The 19,797-nt window shown below is 49.8% G+C and overlaps 1 protein-coding gene across 1 annotated transcript in view; it reads right to left on the minus strand.

The window, feature by feature from the left end:
- Positions 1–19,797, minus strand: part of LOC112113988 (cat eye syndrome critical region protein 2) — a 131,719-nt gene that overhangs the window by 15,872 nt on the left and 96,050 nt on the right. Inside the window, 7 exon segments of the mRNA XM_024210488.1 lie at positions 4,569–4,695; positions 4,926–5,017; positions 5,118–5,155; positions 5,475–5,604; positions 10,628–10,784; positions 16,533–16,610; positions 17,151–17,320. Coding sequence (XP_024066256.1) covers positions 4,569–4,695; positions 4,926–5,017; positions 5,118–5,155; positions 5,475–5,604; positions 10,628–10,784; positions 16,533–16,610; positions 17,151–17,320 — 792 coding nt within the window.

Consider the following 19,797-nt stretch of genomic DNA (forward strand, 5'->3'; position numbering starts at 1 on the left):
CATGGCTAATTAAGGCGTGGTTCCCTGTTAGGGTGACCAAACAGCAAGTGTGAAAAATTGGGACAGAGGGTGGGGGGTAATAGGAGCCTATATAAGAAAAAGCCCCAAAAATCAGGACTGTCCCTATAAAATCGGGACATCTGGTCACCCTATTCCCTGTAGACTAGGGAAGGTTACTACAGGTTAATTGGAGCACCTGTAGGCAATTAAGGCCCTGTCAGGAACCTAATAAAAAAACCCCGCTTCAGACAGTGTGGAGCGAGGAAGGAGAGAGGACTGGAGTTTGCAGGTGTGTTGCTGAGAATTAAAAGACCAGAGAACCGGAGGAAGGGAGACCCTGCCCCAGCAGGGCAGGGAGACTCCCTCCCTCAGCGTCAAGGACCGAGGATAACCCTACCCAAGCGGGAAGAGGATAAGAAACCCGCAGGGGTTGAAAGGGGCTGGGGCTCAGAGTGAGGAGCAAACCCAGACCCCATCCCCGCTTCCCTCCTCTACCACCTTCCCAGGCCACTAGTGGGGCCCTTGGCACCCCAAGAGCATGGGCAAGGTGTGGCGTCCTAGAGTCCCCCCCGCCCCAAGAAAAGTGCGGGACCCACCATACCAACATTGGCCATTTTGTCACACCTTGGAATATGGAAATAAGCATCCTTCAAGTCGATGGCGGCGTACCAGTCTCCCGGATCCAGGGAGGGGATGATCAAGGCCAGGGAGACCATGCGAAACTTCAACTTTCTGAGAGACTTGTTGAGGCGACACAGGTCCAGAATGGGTCCGTGGCCCCCTTTTGCTTTCGGGATTAGGAAGTAGCGGAAATAGAACCCCTTTCCTTTCATGTCCTGAAAGACCTCCTCCACCGCCCCCAGGTGCAGGAGGTTCTCGACCTCTTGAATGAGGAGTTGCTTGTGAGAAGGGTCCCTGAAGAAGGACGGGGAAGAAGGGGGCTGGGAGGGAGGGGCAGCTGAAAATTGCAGGGCATAGCCCTGAGATACTATGTCCAGAACCCAGTGGTCTGAGGTGACCCGCGACCAGACTGAACGGTAGGGATGAAAACGGCTGAGGAAAGAACAAGGTGGATCCAGGGAGTTGACAGGGGCGTCGCTCTCAAGTGCACCTTCAAATTGAGCACTTCTGGCTCCCTGGATGCTTAGCTGGGCCGAGCTGCGCGGATGAGCGGGAGTTGGAAGGGTGGTGATGACTAATACTCGTGTCTCTAGCCCTTCGCCTTGCAGACGCCGACAGGGCTGACAAGGCTTTGGCAGCGGGGGTGGCCAGAACTGCTTCCTTGCAGATTGCGGCATATGCATACCCAGCGAGTGAAGGGTGGTCTGAGTGTCCTTTAACCCATGCAGCCTCGTGGCCTTTGCTCTGCAAAAAGTCCATTCCCATCGAATGGGAGGTCCTGGATCGAGGTCTGTATCTCTTGGGAGAGGCCGGCGGTCTGAAGCCAGGAGCTGTGCCTCATGACCATTGCCAATGCGACCACCTTAGCTGCCAAGTCCACTGCGTCCCACGTCATTTGGAGGGAACACCAAGCCACTGCGATGCCCTCCTCTACCAGGGGGCCAAATTCCTGGGCCAAACCCTGCGTGAGTGACTCCTTGAACTTACAGAGGGAGTCCCATAAGTTAAAATTGTACCTGCCCAAGAGGGCCTGGTGGTTCATCACCCAGAATTGCAGGCTGGCTGTTGAATACATTTTTCTCCCAAAAAAGTCCAGTCTTTTGGACTCTTTATTTCTGGGAGTTGAACTGGTGTGCCCCTGCTTATCCTTCTCGTTAGCCACAGAGACGACCAGCGAGCCCAGAAGTGGGTGGGCATAAAGGTACTTGAACCCTTTGGCCGGGGCAAAGTGCTTCTTTTCGGCCCTTTTGGAAGTGAGAGGGATGGACGAAGTGGTTTACCACAGGGCCTCGGCAATTTTCAGGACCCTGTAATGCACTGGTATTGCAACACGGCAGGGGTAGAGGCCGAGAGCACATTGAACATGGTGTCCACCTGCTTGGCCAGCTCCTCTACCTCTAGGCCCAAGTTCTCGGTCACCCGTCGAAGCAGGGTCTGGTGTTCTTTAAAATTGTCCAGCAGACTGACCCAAGGGTCCCGTGACCACCTTGTCCAGGGATGAGGATGACGACTGTATCGCCGGGGGAGGCTCCGGGGCATCATCCCCCGCGGGGGAAGGGGGTTTTGGGGTGGGCACTGTCTCCTCTACCCCGATCTCTGAGTGTGCTTCACGCACCCAGCCCAGTGCCATCAATTTTTGCTCCGAGGTGACGGCAGATTAGCGGTGCAAAGGGGGCATCGTCATCACCGGCATGCCCCATGCACTCCAATAAGGCCACTGTGCTGGCTCCTGGCCATGCTGCCAAGGCAGCACCGTAGACGTCGACGCGGCCTCAGGTGCCCAATTGCGCCGGTGGAGTCTCGGCGAGGGGCTAAACTGCCCTTCTGTGCTAGAGAAATCCTCTTCTAGTGACCACGGCGAGGTTGTCGATGCCTGTGTCTGCCTGCTCTGCTGACTGTCGCCGCCAGAGACCGGTGCTTGGAGGAGGAGCAGTGCTGGTACCGAGGGGACCAGTATCGCGATGGGGAGCATTCCCACAGGGCAGGCGACTAAGATCTGCGCCGAGAGGATGACCAGTGGGAGGGCGAATGGTGCCGGTTGTACAGAGACAGCCGCCTCGCCCTAGGTGATCCGTGTTGAGATGGCAGGGACCGCGAATGCAGTGCCGGTGATCGAGGGCGAGCCCCAGAGGATCTGGGCTGTGATGCCGGAGATCTGCAACATGGAGACGGAGAGCACTGCCTTGGCTCGGGGGGATTGGTGGTGCTCCACTGGCCCCTGGGGGGTCTTAGCGGCTGGCTTGCCCACATAGGGAGCCTTTGCCGCCTCCTGCGGCATGTGTGGTGCCGGCGGCGCGGGCAGAGGCCTCTGCTCTCTCGGCACTGGGGGAACTTGGGAAGGCATCGATGTTGCCACAAGTTTGGGTCCACGTGGCTCCGGAGAGGCCAGGCAGCCCGAACTGGGTATTTTTCCTGATGCCCCATGGCCTTTCTTGCCCAGTGCCGGGGAGCCGTGCTTCTTAGTTTTCTTTCTGGGTACCAGCAACGGAGAGCGGTGCCTGGCAGAACCCGGTGCCGGGGGTGCGCTGTGCACCAAGGCCGAGGTAGTTGGAGTCAAGTCATGGCAGGATGGCTCAGAAGTTGGACGGAGAGCAGCCTACATGAGATGAGCCCTCAAACGAATATTCCGCTCTTTCTGAGTCCTGGGTTGAAAATTTTTACAAATTCGACACTTGTCCTTCACATGTGATTCCGCCAAGCACTTAAGGCAACTGCTGCAGGGGTCACTTACAGGCATAGGCTTGTTATATCCGCGCAGGGCTTAAACCCCGGAGACCAGGGCATGCCCTGACTGGGGCAAAGTCCTCTCTGGGACTCTAACTTCTAACTACACTTAACAACTACTTAACACTAACTACTATAAACAACTATTTACAAAGTCCTAAGGCTCAAAGTCAGAAGAGACTAAACCACTAGCCCTTGCTATGCAAGGAGAGGTGCTCCAACTAATCACCATGGGAGGCAAGAAGGAACTGAGAGGGTGTAGGGCCAGCGGCACCTGATATACCTACGCATGAGCACGGCACTCAAGGGGGCACCACAACCAACCCTATGATACCGCTAAGGCAAAAATCTCTAATGACTGTGCACGTGGGCGTGCGCACACCTAGAATGGAATCGACATGAGCAAGCACTCGAGGAAGAACAGAGAGATCTTGTCCCTCTGTGATGTTGGAATTCACTTTCACTTGGGGACAACGCTTGAGGGATCTAAACTCCTTCCTCTCCGCTGTTATACCGGATGACACTGGCAGGTGCTGGCGAGACAGAGCCTGCAATATTCCCATACTGGAAACCTGCATGTTTCACCTCAGTGAGGCACCTGATTTTAATTGCCATAGCAATGGGGAGTCCTGATGGTCCCAGGGCCTCCCACCACTTGACTCGTGCTGCTGATCCAAGACTCAAAGGAGAACCTAAGAACACCATTCCCCTCCAAAAGGCTGCACACAGTGTGTTCCTCCCGTAGTTTTACTTTAAAGACCCTGAGGGCTAAGCATACTCCTGCCCTCCACACAATCCCTGTAATTCAGATACCATCCCCATAACACAGAGAACACACACATACAAGAGAGCAAACTCCTGAAGGGTCTTTTTTCTTCGCACCTACTGCACTCTGCCCAACTAGACTAGATCCTTTGGTACAGTTAATAGGCCCCAATTTATCAAGGTATTTAAGTACATGCATAACTTTACGCGTGTGGGTAGCCCCAACTGAAGTCAATGTGACTGGTCATGTGCTTACCATTACAGAAACATTTACGAACCTTGCTGAATCGGGGCTTTACTATCCATGAACTCCTGCTGTCACCTCCACCCTTCAGAAGGTATCCAGAAAGAGTTCTGGTGTCCAGTACGAGCCAGCTATGGATGACTAGGTAGAGGGTAGGGCTTTTTGACCACCAAGAGCTATCAATAGATGGAACAAGTTTTCTCATTGCTCTTACCGCTGCCTTCACCATTGTATTTTAGGCAGTTCCTGAACATGGTCTTCATGTCACCCACAAACTCCTCCTTAGTGCAGTACTGACCTCCATTCAGCTTCTTCTCCATGCTAGAAATGTCCATGGGAGCCTGAAACACATCAAGATCTCCCTTCAATTACAACAAGCATGAGAGAGGCCCAGAAGGTGGTGTTACTAGCTTCCTAAAGAAGCCAGAAGGGACTGTTATGGTCATCTAGTCTGACCTCCTGCATAACACATGGCCAAAGAACAACAAAGAACTGACTAAAGACCTAGCTTTCTATCAATCCAAAGAGTCACATGCAAGACCGACGGAGCGGGTTGGACCATGTTGCCTACCTTAATGATCTGGTAGTAGTTTGGAGCATATGATTCATCAACTGGTTCCAAGAAGGGCCAAGAGTCCTTGTGAGCCTTTACCACATCTAGAACTGACCGCAACAAAAGGAAGAGAAACTGTTACGCACAGCCAGGCAGACAGACAGTTATTTTTAACTCCTGCGAAGTGAAAGGCGAGAGTAGGAGACTGACCTTTGTACATGGCGGTGAACTCATCATCCAGTTCAAAGCTGCAAATGGGAAGTGCAATAATGAATACACACACTCTTATCTTCATCATTCCTCCACCCCATACTTGGTGCTCCCAACAGTAAGGTTCTGCAGAAGAACCCGTACGTGCATCCACACTATGAACACTCATTCAAACGGACACCCTCTTTCCTGTACTGCACTCTACACCCCTCAGACGTTCCTCCCACCTCAATCCCCTCCTCACCATCCTTATTAACACCCACCCCATTTACTTTATCACTGGCCACATTCCTCCTACCCCCTACCCTGAAAGCGTATGAATGCACAGGCCTGTTGCACACACTACAATGTACTCACAGATCCTTGGTCTTCCTTTCCTCCCTAGCAGGAGAACTGGGATCCAAGTGGGAAAGTTCTGGGGGAAGCTCCTTCCCCTGGGCCAGAAGCCAAGCCCGTTCTTCCCGGAGCTTCCTCCTCCTGGCTCGTTCTGCAATGGGAGAAAGAAAGCCGTTTAGCCCTCTTACCCCTCATCAGTAACATCACACACGAAAACTAAGGAGGCTATTCAGCAGCCAATTTCAGGAGGTTGTTGTGTCCGACAGCCAAGGGCTTTACCCAGTAAACGCTGTCATCCCTCCAGAAATGGCAGCAGCAAGGAAACAGAGAATACAGGAGCACCACACCTGCCTTTCCTCCTCTCCTCCTTAACAACAACTTATTTCCCAGTGTCACTGTTGCAAAGCTGCTGCTAGCCTGTTTCCAGACAAATTTCCACTTAACTGACTGGGCCAGCTGTGTTGCTGAGGTTTAAGAAGTCAGTGGCAGGGATGGCAGGAGCTACTTTCAGACCACCTCTGGTCTGCAGCCAGACATTGGTTAGCAACTGTTCTGTTTCAGATGGGGAAGTTTACTGGTTTTGTGTGAGCTTAGTTTTCTTTTTCTTTTACCAGTTCTACGTGCATTTAAATTCACAAGCACATGTTTTGTACCAAGATTATGTCTCCAGAACTGTTTTCTGAGAAGACTCTGTTTCCTTGGTCACTGCAGCAACCCACATATGGTATGAAGGTGGGATCTCCCACAGAGGAGAATACCAGAGACTTGGAAATGTAAGGTGGAGACCCAAAGAAAGGATAGCAGAAGATGAGAGACTGGAGGAGATTCTGGTGTATTTGCCTCCTACAGCCTCTGCACCTCAGGCCTGTCCCGTGAGATGGCAGCCGTCACATCCCTTTTCTAATTGTTCTTAAAGGGCCAAAGTGACACGAGACTAAGGCAGTAAAAGATGAGCAGGGCTCAAGAAGTGCCACACTCTGAAGGAAAGCTATTGCTACATTCCAGTTTGTCAACTAAGGAGGGAGGTAAAAAGGGATGAAGAGAAAAAACTGAGAATGAATGTCTCTGACCTACCTTACTCCCACTGACACCAGGAGCACCATTCCTGTCTTCAAAGGTATGTTTTTGAGGAAGAATGTCCATCAAGGATGGTGCAAAAGCCTCCTAAACTTTCCCAGAACCACAAGGGGGAAGATGTTGGAATTGTCTTTGTTTTGTGTGGCTGGCCATATTTTGTGACCAGCCACAGAGCCGGTGGATTCCTTTCCTGGTACCCCATCTGAGAAGGCACCTGAGGTCTATTGCATCACATGAGGACACCCCAGTGACTACTCCTAAGAAAAAACTGCTAACCTAAGAGAAGGGTCAGGTCTCTGAATACTGCTGAAGGGTCCATCAGAAGCAGCACCCTGAGAAAAACTTGATTAATTCTACAACACGATTGCTACATCCAAAGAAATCCACTGAGGAGATACTGGACATTATCATTCAGGAGCCGTTTCAGACCTGGGTGTGTGTCAGAACAAAGAATGGTGAAGAGTTTTCAAGTTTACCCTTACAGGACTCTGGCTAGCACTCAAGGTGCAAAAATAGGGAAGGGGAGAGAGGGGACTTGGTGTAAAATAAACCTGGATACTAGAGGGGTGGAATGGATATAAAAAACAAGGTATACTTTTACTGTGACCAAATGTGACATAAAGCAAGGTACTCTCCAGTGAACAATGTCATGGATGATGAGCCTGTGTCTTTTCCCAGGAGGAATCTTAATACCAGCTATTTGGGTGATGGCATCCAGATGTGTGTGTGATTCCTAAATGGGAGGAAGTTCAGAGGCCTCCTTGATACAGGTAGTGCATAGACCTTTGTCCACCACAAATGGATCCTCACTAAAGGTCTGGATGTAAGCAACATCTTGGAATTGTGCTGTGTACATGGAGATTACATGGGTTTCTGGAGTTCTGAATAGAAATTAAGGACCAGTAAATTTTGGATGAAAGTAAGTATGGCTGATAAACATCCCCTCTAACATAGAATTGGTATATCCTGACTTAGAATACCACAACTTGTAGCAGACTGTCCAATATCATGTGTGGTAACTGGGTCTTTGGCTACAGAGAAACAACTTTTTTCCAGAGGACCTACTGTATATGGGAAACCAGGAAAGGTGGCATATGTGGAAGGAATCAAAAGGGGAATTTACATCTTGTGAGCTGATCCAGAAGATCAAAGGGGAAGGAAAGGCCTTGGATCCAAGTTGGCCTGGTCAGAAAGATGAGAAGGAGGAATCCACCTGGCTTATCCTTGAACCTGGAATAGAGCAATCCCAACATATATTCCTGTATACAGCTGGATCATTAAATTGATCCAGCAAGAACTACTTTAATATCACACATCACTTTTTACAGGATTAGGGTCACTGAGACCAAATGGATACCCGTACGATGAGTTAAGGAAAATGAATGACCTAGGAGTAACTGAGCCATTTAATACCAAATGGACAAGCCTTGTAGTGATAGTGCCCAAGAAAAATGGGAGTGTTCACTTTGTGTAGGCTTTGGGAAGCTGTCTAAATCTGATGATGCTTTTCATTAAGATCACAATTGGACTGTTTTAATTCACTGGCACGCTTTTGGCCTACACGGGGCACTACCCATCAAACTCCGAAAGGTTGCCAGTGTCCCAAAGGTACTTCATAATTTTCCAATGACGTAGCTAGGTGATACATAGTGCCATGTGAGAGGAGCACTTGAAACCTCTAACAGCTATTCTGGTGGAAATCCAGAAAGCTGGTTGAAACCATAAATCCAGGGAAATGCAGATGGGCCCAGCAGAGGTTCACCATCTGGGTTATATCCTAAAGAAGGGGCTAGCAAAATACCAGATTGACAAGGTACAGACGATCTAAGTACGCCTGCAGCCTGAACTAAAAAGCAGGTGAAGTCTCATTAGATGGTACAAATGCTTCATTCTCCAGTTTTCTGTCATTGCAGGACTCCTTACAGAATTCAGTTAAGATGAACCATAAAGTTCATAGTCTTTGTAACCCTGAAAACCTGTGTATGTGAACATCCAGTTTTACAAAATAAACTACTTCATCTTAGGGTCATTGCTGATCTGTTATGAAAACTCTTTTCCCAGAGAAAAACTTGATTTACTGTCACTGAGACCATGTCTAGTAATAAAGTGAACTGTGGAAAACCCAGAATATTACCTGGATAACTGATGTTTCTGAGGCCTAGTGTACATACAAAATATGCACTGATTTAACTAAAGGTTTGATTTTAAATCAGTTTAGTTAAACCAGTGCAATAAGACTTCATGGACACTTATTTTGGTTTAAGACAAACTTATTTTAATTAGGCTTAAGTTAATTGGGAGCAGCTTTAAACTACACTGAAATAAGCCACTCTTAAACCAAAATGAGGCAGTCCACACAGACATTTACACCAGTTTAATTAAATTGTTTTTAAAAACAGATTTAAGCTAACCCAGAGCAAACTTTTTGTGTAGACAAGGCCTAACACCATCAGATAATGCAGTGATTCCATTTATCTCTCTATGTACATATATGGCTGATATCAAAGCAGTATCTGAGCATCTCCCATGTATTTGCAGATTTATCCTCACAACACCTGAGATGTAGAGAAGTATTATGCCCATTTTACAGATGGGGAATTGAAGCACAGGAAATTATGTCACTTGCCAAAGTGACACAGGAAGTCTGTGGTAGATCTGGAATTGAATGGATTTATGGTTAATGCACTAGATTTTGACTAGATTAGCTAGGACTGACAACTAGAGACGTATAAAGGCCATCTGTGTAATTGGGTTTTAAAAGGCTAAAGGGGTGGCAGGTAGAAAAAGCTACTCTGTTACAGGATATCTGGCCTACTACCAAACATCTGGTTAGCAGACTATTCTGTATTGGAAAGTTTACTGGTTTTGTGTACTGTGTTTTTCTTTTTGTTATACTAATTCTGTATCATCTTAAACAATTCACAAGCACTTCTACTACCCCAGACATTTACATCCAGAGCCGTTTTCTGGGGACATGCTGGGTCTTCCTGGTGCTGCAGTAGCCTAGTCATTTGTTGTGATAACCACAGATCTAGCATTTCTGTCCCCAGATGAAATGACTGACTCACCCTGCACCCGGTTGCAGCAGCCCAAAGCAAGAGTGAAATGAAACCTGACAATGCTACATTAAGCCCAGAAAAAACCTGTCCTCCCCACACATGTACCACCTCTGACTTCTCAAGCTCACACTTCCTGCTGGTCCTTTAGCTCAGAATTACTGCAATGGGAAGAGGGGCAGGAAGAAAGCAAGAGTCATTTCTGTTCAGCTGGGAGATTGAGGAGTTGAATAAACTGCAAACAGACTCAAACCACAGCAAATAAATGAATCCGGGTAACTCAGCTGAAGGGCATTCAGACCCCATCTTATTCCTGTGACATTCTAGTGTCAACGCACACCTGTCTGATGACAGGTGTTCACATCCTCTGACTGCTTAAACCCCAAACAGTTATCTGTTAGGCAACAGTGTGTGGACAGCATGAACTAGCACTTGGAAAAGCTTCTAAAGTTGTCCCCTGCACAACCTAGTTTTTAACCCTGGGTCCAGTCTGGACCCTGAATTATGAGATCGCCGTTTAATGGCCCACATCAGTGTGGAAACTCTGCTCTTGCGGCACCCACCCTTCCCCCTTGGCAAGGCGGTTCCACCTTGCAGCATTTCTGTCCACGTGCTTCCGGCAGAATGGAACGAGTGCTGCTCAGAGGCAATGAAAACCCAACTGGGCAGGTTGTCTGTGGGGAGGCAGAAGAGGGGCAGGGAACTGCAAGAGGAGCATAAACAGTAGGGAGGAGGAAAGGACAGAGTTTCGGAAGGTGATGAAACCAGGGTGGTAGGAGGAAGACAGAGCTGAAGGGGATACAAGAGGACAAGGAGGGAGAAGGGAGAAGGAAAAGGGAATACAGGCGGCCAAACAAGAAGAGGCCAGAGAATAACAAACCCACTTCTGAAGTAACACAATCACTGATTCCATCTTGGACGTATATGAAGGAGTCTATGGCATGGAAGGAGCACAAAGGATATATCTCAATTCAGTTTAATAACCCCATCAGGGGCCCTTTCAATGTCCACACCTCCACTTCACACAGCAATTACAGGTACCTTCCACTGCTTTGACCTTCTCCTCCATCTCCCTCTTCCTCTCCTCCTTTAGCAGCTGTTCCTGCTCCTTCTTCTGCACTGCCAGGAGGATTTGGCGCTCCTCCTCTTCCTCCCTGCGCCTTTGCTTCTCCATCCTGCTGAGCACACTTGGAGTCGCCTGGGATAAAAGGCCACATATGAAATTGTAATGGGCGTAAGCATAAGGTGGCACTGGCTTATACGGATCTGATCAGCTGCAGATTTACTTTGAAGGAGACTTAAAAATGTAACTACAATAAGTGATGGAAACAAAAACACATACAATCTCTCTGTCAGAGAGGCTACACTCTATGAGCTGTATTCTCCTCCCATTGTGTACAGTTCTTATCCCGTCCCAGTTCCTTCTCCCTCGATCGCTGGCATGTTGCAATTAGTGTGTGTGATCCAGTTAGACTGTAAATTCCACGGAGCAGGTACCACATCCTCTTATTAATCTGTGAAGTGCCATGCACACATATGGCACCGGGGAAAAGGCACCATGGGAAAAACTTTATTTGCTTGATTTCATTATAAGCCGAATGCTTGGATCATCCATCAACATTCCCATCCCACTGACAGTTCTACAAAGCACAGATGCCCTGAACATACCAAGGGAAACTATCACACTTGGAAATAACCCATATGCCCATAGGCTCTCCACCTCCATTCTCAGGGTATAAACAGCAACAATCACTTAGGCACAAGGCATTTCCTGAAGATTAATGATCAGATGGGGTCCCTCAGCTGCCTCTCAGGCCATCAACTTTTCCTTGCCCACCATTAATCCCCAGAAAAAGCCCTGCACCTCGATCACTATTGCTTTACTGTTTCACCTGCCTGGAAATAGGACCTGCGGGTGCTTTGATAAATGGCTTGAAAGGTTGTACCGTGAACCCAGACATATTGTAAGTGCCTCCATTTTTTTTTCTTTCCTGAAATGCTATTTAGCAATGTCCTGCAGCAATGCTCCTTGGAGAATCACCCCACACTATCCCCTACCCGCTGCCTCCAGCAGCAACAGTACTTGAGAGGGAATTATTCTTCACCTCATGTTGCCCACCAGTAGACTCATACCACAGTTACAGAGATTTGTTTAGTCAGGGCCCTGGGGTGCTTTACAGCATTACCAGTGGATCCCACGTTAAAGTGCACACTGAAGAAAAAACAGAAACGCCTGTTCTGTTCTGACCAGAATGCAGTGAACCCTTTGGGCCTTACCTTACCCCATGGAGTGGTCTCAGTTATTAAGATTCAGAATCCCCAAAGGGCTACAGTACCCAATTAATCCTGCCAGACTCACTGCCTGCATCCCAGGGGAATTAGCACAGAATCTCACCAATTAGAGATGGTAAAGACCCTTTACAACATGTAGTCCATTTTCCCAGCCACTACAGGACTCTTCCTACAGTGTAAGATCTTTGCCCAGTTGTAACATCACAAGCAACAGGACTCCTGTCACTTTCCAAGGGAAACTATTCCATGGGTTTATGCATCCCACTATTAGCCGATATCTCTTGATATTCAATCTAAAAATAGATCTGTTTCCTTAAGTCAACCCTTCTAGCCCTCAGTCACTGTAGCTGCTTTTCTCAGAATCCCCTCCAGTGGGTCTACATCCTCCTAGTCTCAGGATGCCCAGAACTGAACCCAATACTCCAAGTGCAGTCACAACAGAGCAGCAAAGAGAGGGAGTATCAGCTCCTTGTTCCATGGGACGATGGCTCTTTGTATGAGGTTCAGAGCTCCACTGCCATATCAAAACACGAATGTCTCTCTAATTTAACTTCCTCTATCACCTGGAGGTCTCATTAGCTTTGTGACCTGACCAGAGGCCCAATCCTATAAACAGGAGCATATATAAATGTAGAGGTGAGAGTAATCCCACTGACATCAATAGGGCTACTCATGTGAGTCAAGTTCCTCACATGCACAAGCGTGCGCACAACTGGGCCCCATATTTTTAGATTCTCAGTCTCCTTACATGTCTCTACCCTCTATGAGGTTCAAACCGCCTCCCTGTTTAGCATGTGCTAATGTCATTAGCGTGCTAACATGTACGAAGACAATAAGACAAAGGGTGACAAGTCCATAGCAGATTTTATTTATGATGCATCGGCCAGTTTTTTTATTCACATGACAGTGGATCCAAGCCAATCTGGGTGCCTCACCAGACACCATTTCTGCAGATGCTAAGCTATTAATACGATCCTCGCTTCTCTCAGTCTCCACATTTATATGCACAATGGTTATGGTCGTGCATATAAATGTGTTCTCGGGAGGTGTTGGCAAAACATCTAGCCTGCAGTTCTCAAAAGACCGTTTTCAGAGCTAGCCCAAGTGCACTTATCTTTCCTATGACATTCAGTATCTCCCCACAATGTGGAGACAGCAGCCACAGGACTTACACCACCCTTTGGACAGAAGACAGTGTTTATAGAGCATACAAGAGTTTTAAACAAACCAAAGGTGCCCCCCACAGCAGATCTGGTGCCATTCTGGTGAGGGTTAAGAAGAAAACAGGAAAATCACCAACCCAACACAATGAGCACTGCGATTCCAACATACAGCCACCCCAAAACAACATTTGTTCCCAGTGGCTCTGGCAGTCTGACCGGGCCTGCTCAAGAAGTCTTATTACAGCAGTTATAAGATGGGCGCTTTAAGATGTTCTAGATGGATAGTGGCCTGATTTTCAGAGGGGCTGAGTGCGTGCAACTTCCAATGAAGTCAGCCAGAGCTATGGGTGCTCATCTTGGAAATCAGGCCACAGACACCCAAGCAGGCAGCCAGGTCGTGTGTTGGAAGGTGTCTCCTTGCACACCTGTTTGGAATGAGAAATGCCATCACGGAACAGAAGTAAAACTTTCTGAACCAATAGTTGGCAAGGATTTTTTTTCTGCAATTCTAATGTAACCACCTCCTTCCTTCCTACAGAGGGCACTGCGAGACATAGCATCACCATCCCTAGGTTCTGCCTTTCACATTGGCTTCTGAAATGGGCCATCTCAGGATACTCAATCAACATAAGGAGATGGAGGACTGGTCCCCTTGGCCTCCCACAGCTCCTGCCCCTTCCCCTCGTCCCCTGAATGTTCTCTGCCAGGATTTCTGCAGTTTCTCCTTAATGAGGGTGCTGCTCAGAAGGTTTTTAATGAGGAGTTAATCTGAACCACCTGTTGAGAAATCCCCGGAAGGGTCAGCAGCCTACGGAGCAGTTACAGCTCAGATTTAAGAAGCATCCAGAGCTTGGGGCTAGAAGGAAGGGGTCACGTACACAACACCACACTGAGCAGGAATGACATTTTGTGCCTGAATCTTACCAATGGAGCCCCTACCCAACCTTTAGCAAACTGCTCACCAGATATTCTGGCACTTTTCCTGGCTCCCATGTGGCACATGTGACTGCAATGTCATGCTGGGCAGCTAACAGACTCCCCCTCCCTATCACAGTAACTGCTGGCACCCCCAACTCCAAAGCACAGTAAGAAGCAGTGCAGAGATAGCCCTGAGCTCACTGGAACCAATGTACTGGGGCACAGGCAGCAATTAACAGCCCTCTGCACCCGGGGACCTGGAGCACCTGTGTTACTGATTAGCAGCCATTCAGACTCCATGTGTTTCCCTGTCCCCACATTTGGATTTTTGCTGCCTGCGTATGAATGGGTCATCTCACTTCATGGATGGTAAGCTTCTTTGTAGCACAGGAAATAGGGTTGCCAGGTGTCCGGTTTTCGACCAGAGAACCTGGTGGAAAAGGGACCCCGGCAGCTCCGGTCAGAACCACTGATCAGGCGGTTACAAGTCCAGCTGGTGGCGTAGCGGGGCTGGCAGGTTCCCAACCTGGCTCCGCCTGGCTCCCCAGAAGTGGCTGGCATGTCCCTGTGGCCCCTAGGCAGAGGCGCTGCTAGGGGGGCTCAGTGCGCAGCCCCCCGCCCCCAAGCACCAGCTCCGCATCTCCATTGGCCAGGAACCGCGGCCAATGGGAGCTGCGGGGGCGGCACCTGCAGGCGGAATCAATGCGCAGAGCCGCCTGGCTGTGCCTCCGCCTAAGGGCCGAGGGAAATGTGGCCACTTCCGGGAGCCACATGAGGTAAGCGCTGCCTGGCCGGAGTCCGTACGCCCTCCCACATCCCAACCCCCATCCCTGAGCCCCCTCCTGCACCCAAACTCCCTCCTGGAGTCCACATCCCACGCACACACACCCCGGACCCCAATCCCTGCCCCACCCCAGAGCTCACACCTCTATCCCAGAGTCTGTACCCCCTCCTACACCCCAACCCCTTGCCTCAGCCCGAAACCCCCTCCCACACTCCAAACCCCTCGACCCCACCTCCCACCCCGGAGCCCCCTCCTGCACACCAAACCTGGCCCACCCTAGAGCCCGCACCCCCAGCTGGAGTCCTCACCCCCTCCCACACCCCAACCCACTGCCCCAGCCCGGAGGTGTCCCCCCCCCCACACACATCCTGAACCCCTCATTTCTAGCCCCACCCTGGAGCCCACACCCCCAGCCGGAGCCCTTACCCGCTCCTGCGCCCCAACCCCCTGCCCCAGCCCAGTGAAAATGAGTGAGTGAGGGTGAGGGAGAGCAAGTGACAGAGGGAGGGGGGATGAAGTGAGTGGGGGGGCGGGACTTTAGGGAAGGGGGTGGGGCAAGTGTGTTCGGTTTTGTGCAATTAGAAAGTTGGCAACCCTAACAGGAGAATGTCCTTGGTCTAACTGGCAGTGGTTAGTACATCATCCCTCTCTCCGTGGGCGCCTGTCTATAACACAAGGAATGGCTCTTCCCTACATTTATTCAACTACTCTAATTCATTTATTTTCACAAGTAGAATCATGTGACACCCTTTCTGCTCTTCCCTCATATTACAGGCATTAGAAATAGAACAGACAAAAATCATCCATCCAGTCCTGCCCCCTGGCTCATATGGGATGTTCCCTACAGGATGTTTTCCAATGTTTTGTCCAGTTTAATTTAAAACATGCAAGTAATGGGTTTTTTGCCACCTCCACTGGGAGATTATTCCATGACTTAAAAGATCTGAGTCTAAGCTTTCCTAGGACCATCAACCTAAATTTTCCCTCCCTGTTCCATCCTATTTCTCCTCATTACACCTCGTGTACTAAATGAAAGAATTCATCTCCACCTTTAGTCCCTACTCCCTGACAAGTATATGTAGCCTCACGTTTACCTTTATAAAGCTATACATTCAGGGCAGCTCTATGTTTTTTGCTCCCCAAGCACGGCAGTCAGGCGGCCTTCGGCGGCATGCCTGCGGGCGATCTGCTGCTCACGCGGATTCGGCGGCGTTTCTGCGGGTGGATTTGCTGGTCCCGCGCCTTCGGCGTACCCGCCGCTGAATTCCTGCCGAAGCCGCGGGACCGGCGGAGCTCCCGCAGGCATGCCGCCGAAGGCTGCCTGACTGCCGCCCTCACGGCGACCGGCACGCTGCCCCACACAGCTTGCCGCCCCAGACACGCGCTTGCTGCGCTGGTGCCTGGAGCCGCCCCTGTATACGTTCTTCACTTCTGTGATTTCCCTTTGTAAATCAATCCTTCTATCCCTGGTCCTATTTAGATTTTCTCTGAACAGCCTCCAATTTGTCAATATTTCTATAGTAGTGAAGTTCCTCAAAGTGAACCCATTCCTGCGGGTGCAGCTGCCTCTGAGTTAGAGAAAGGCTGTTACGACCCTGATTCATGATATGATGCTTCTGTGCATTGGCTTCTTTTGGTACCATTGCATAGTCATCTTTAATTTGATGGCTGCTATCAAGCTCTCTTTCGGCATTAATGCTTTTTAAGTTTCCCTTCCCACTGAATAGCTATGATTTGGGTTATTTTTCCCCTGAGGTATTTGCTTGCAACCATTTTCAAACTCTCTCACCTCCTGCTGGATTGGTTTAATGGGCTGACGATCAGACATCCACCTGGGCGAAAACTCCGTGTGCTGCAGACGCTTCTCCTGAAATGGGGGTAGAGGAAGGGAAAGAAGGAGAAGATGTGGATTGGGGCACACCACTGAAGTTCGTAAGGGAATTTTTGTATTAGGTGTGACCAGGAAACTACTATTAGCTTTACAAGGGTAGCGTCATACAGACCTCTCCAAAGGGCAGACTGGCTATGGAGTTGATTTTAGAGGCATGTTCTCAGGAAGTTCATACTCCAAATTTGTCCCATCTTAAAATAGTTATCTGATGAGCAGCACTCTTCAGAGTCTAGCTATCCACCTCTAGCCACCACTCCATCACCAAAAATCCCACTCCCTGCAAACAAAGCCTAGTAGCCCCTGTTTACATGGTACCTAGAAAGTATTTAGGGATCCTGTATTGCTCAAAGTGTCTCTGCTGCAACAGATAAAACATCCTTCCCTATTCCCAGAGGGGTTTGATGGCTGGCTGGATTTAGCACTCTCCCAGCCAGCCAGCGTCCCTGCACTCAAGAGCAGCCACCATACAGAGATAAGCAGGCTGACACCTTCCCAGCCTTATGTGCTCACACACACCTTCTGGGCAATCATGTTGCAAATCTCAGGCAGGAAGTCTTCACTCAGGAGTTTGTAGAGCTGCCGTTCTCTTAGGGAGGTTCTCTCTCTGAAGCTCTCTGTGACTTGTCTCCACTCCTCTTCTGTCTGACACAGCAGCCACCATGTCCCACGGCCTGGTCCCTGGGACCCTTCAAGAACAAAAAGGGATATTATCTCTGCAATGATTATTGTTGGCAGCTTTCCTCCAACCCACGCCTTCCCCTCCAGAACTTGGGAAGAAAGAAAGACGTTGACTGTGTACACACTCCTAGGTGACATGGGTCGAGGTCTAGGAAGAAGCAAGAAGAATCGTTCATATATGTAACGGGAAGACCTGCATAGCTATGGCTTCATTCCAAGCTCTCTCAAGAGCATCGTCCTGGCCCCTAGTGCCAGTAATACACACTCCAGGGCACTGTACGCTGGGGTGGGAAATAAAACAATGGCAGCACCTGTGAAATGCCATTATTAACCTAACCCACTCTAAAAACACAACCATGTCTATCCAGCAGCCCACAGGAGGAAAAGACAAGTGGGGAAAGGAAGAATTGGTTTCCTTAGCTGTAATTTATTTTTCATAATGGAAGGCATCAACTGGGTCTGGACACTACTCATGGGTTACATCTGCTCAGACTCCCTCTGCTGGACTGCTGCAGCACGGCGCTCTGACCCAGGAGATAACTTCTAAAGCTGAAACTATCCAAACTAGCAGAAAACATCCATCCTATAAACCTACCACATTTCTATTTATGTAGTTTCAGCTTTGGAAGTTCTCTCTTGAATTCCGAGTGTGGAGCTGCAGCCGTCCAGAGGGAAGTTGAACTCTGAGGAAGAGGTAGAGAAAAGACAAAGCCAGAGTTGCCTCTATCATGGTAGAAAAAACAGTTGCATTTTCCGTAACGGGTGTTCTTCGAGATGTGTTGCTCATGTCCATTCCATATTAGGTGTGTCCGCTCGCCATGTGCACTGGTGCCGGATGTTTTTCCCTTAGCAGTATCCGTAGGGGACCGGCTCTGGCGCCCTCTGCAGTGGTGCCTGCATCGCACGGTATAAGGGTGCCGCTGGCACCCCCCACCCTCGGTTCCTTCTTGCTGGAAACTCCGAGAGTGGGGAAGGAGGGCGGGTTGTGGAATGGACATGAGCAACACATCTCGAAGAACACCAGTTACGGAAAAGGTAACTGTCTTTTCTTCGAGTGTTTGCTCATGTCCATTCCATATCAGGTGACTCCAAAGCAACATAGCTCTGCCAAACCCAGCATCGTTCCTGGCCTGCTCAGTGATGGCATAATGAGAGGTAAACATGTGGACAGAGGACTACGTTGTGGCTCTACAGATGTTCTGGATAGGGATGTGCACCAGGAAGGCCGCCGAAGATGCCTGTGAGTGGGCGCTGACAATCGGTGGCAGCGGAACCCCCGCCAGGTCGTAACAGGTCCTTATGCACGAGATAATCCAATTGGAAAACCTCTGCGAAGACACCGGAAGGCCCTTCATCCTATCCGCTGTAGCGATGAAGAGCTGAGTTGATTTACAGAAAGGCTTGGTACATTCTAAGTAAAAAGCCATGACCCTCCGGACATCCAGGGAGTTAAGACGCCTCTCCTCACTGGTCTTGTGCTGTTTGGGACAGAACACCGGGAGGAAGATGTCCTGTTTCATATGGAACGTAAACACCACCTTTGGCAGGAAGGCCGGGTTGGGCCGCAGCTGAACCTTGTTTTTGTAGAAGACCATGTACAGCGGTTCTGAGATCAAGGCTTTAATCTCAGAGACCCGTCTCGCTGACATCACCGCCACTAGGAAAGCGACCTTCCATGACAGGTGGGAAAAGAAGCAGGAACCCAGCAGCTCAAAGGACGGGCCGGTGATACTAGAGAGGACCAAGTTAAGATCCCACTGCAGTTCAGGAGCCCGTACCTGCGGGAAGAGTCTCTCGGGCCCTCTCAAGAATCTGACTGTCATGTCACGGGAAAACACTGTCTGTCCTTGGATCGACGGGTGAAAAGTGGAGATGGCCGCAAGATGCCCCTTAATGGAAGAGTATGCCAGGCCCTGATTCCTCAAATGGAGCAGGGTAATCCAGGACAGCCTGTATGGAAGAATGCGAGGGAGAGATGCCACGCTTGGATGCCCAGCAGGAAAACCTCCTCCACTTGGCCAGGTAAGTGAGTCTGGTTGAGGGCTTCCTACTTCCTAGGCGGACCTGTTGGGCCTCCTCCGAACAGGTCCACTCCTCTGGGTTCAGCCACGCAGCATCGAAGCCGAGAGGTGGAGGGACATGAGGTTGGAGTGCAGGAGCCGACCGTGGTCCTGTGACAGCAGGTCCGGTCGGTCGGTTGGACAGGGACCAGGAAGGGGCCGCTGGTTCATGAGCGTGCCGAACCCGTGCTGGCGAGGCCACGCTGGGGCAAGCATGATAACCTGCGCCCTGTCTCTCTTGATCTTTGCCAGGACCTTGGTGATGAGTGGGATCGGAGGGAACGCGTACATCAGGCTCCCCAAACATGATAGGAGGAAAGCATCGGAGAGGGAGTCCTTGCCCAGACCTTGCCAAGAACAAAATTGATGACATTTTCTGTTTTGCCTGGTAGCGAACAGGTCCACTTGGGGAGTTCCCTACTTCT

This window comes from Terrapene carolina, unplaced genomic scaffold, assembly GCF_002925995.2.
Source record: "Terrapene carolina triunguis isolate 2854851 unplaced genomic scaffold, T_m_triunguis-2.0 Scaffold190, whole genome shotgun sequence".
Classification (NCBI taxonomy): domain Eukaryota; kingdom Metazoa; phylum Chordata; order Testudines; family Emydidae; genus Terrapene; species Terrapene triunguis.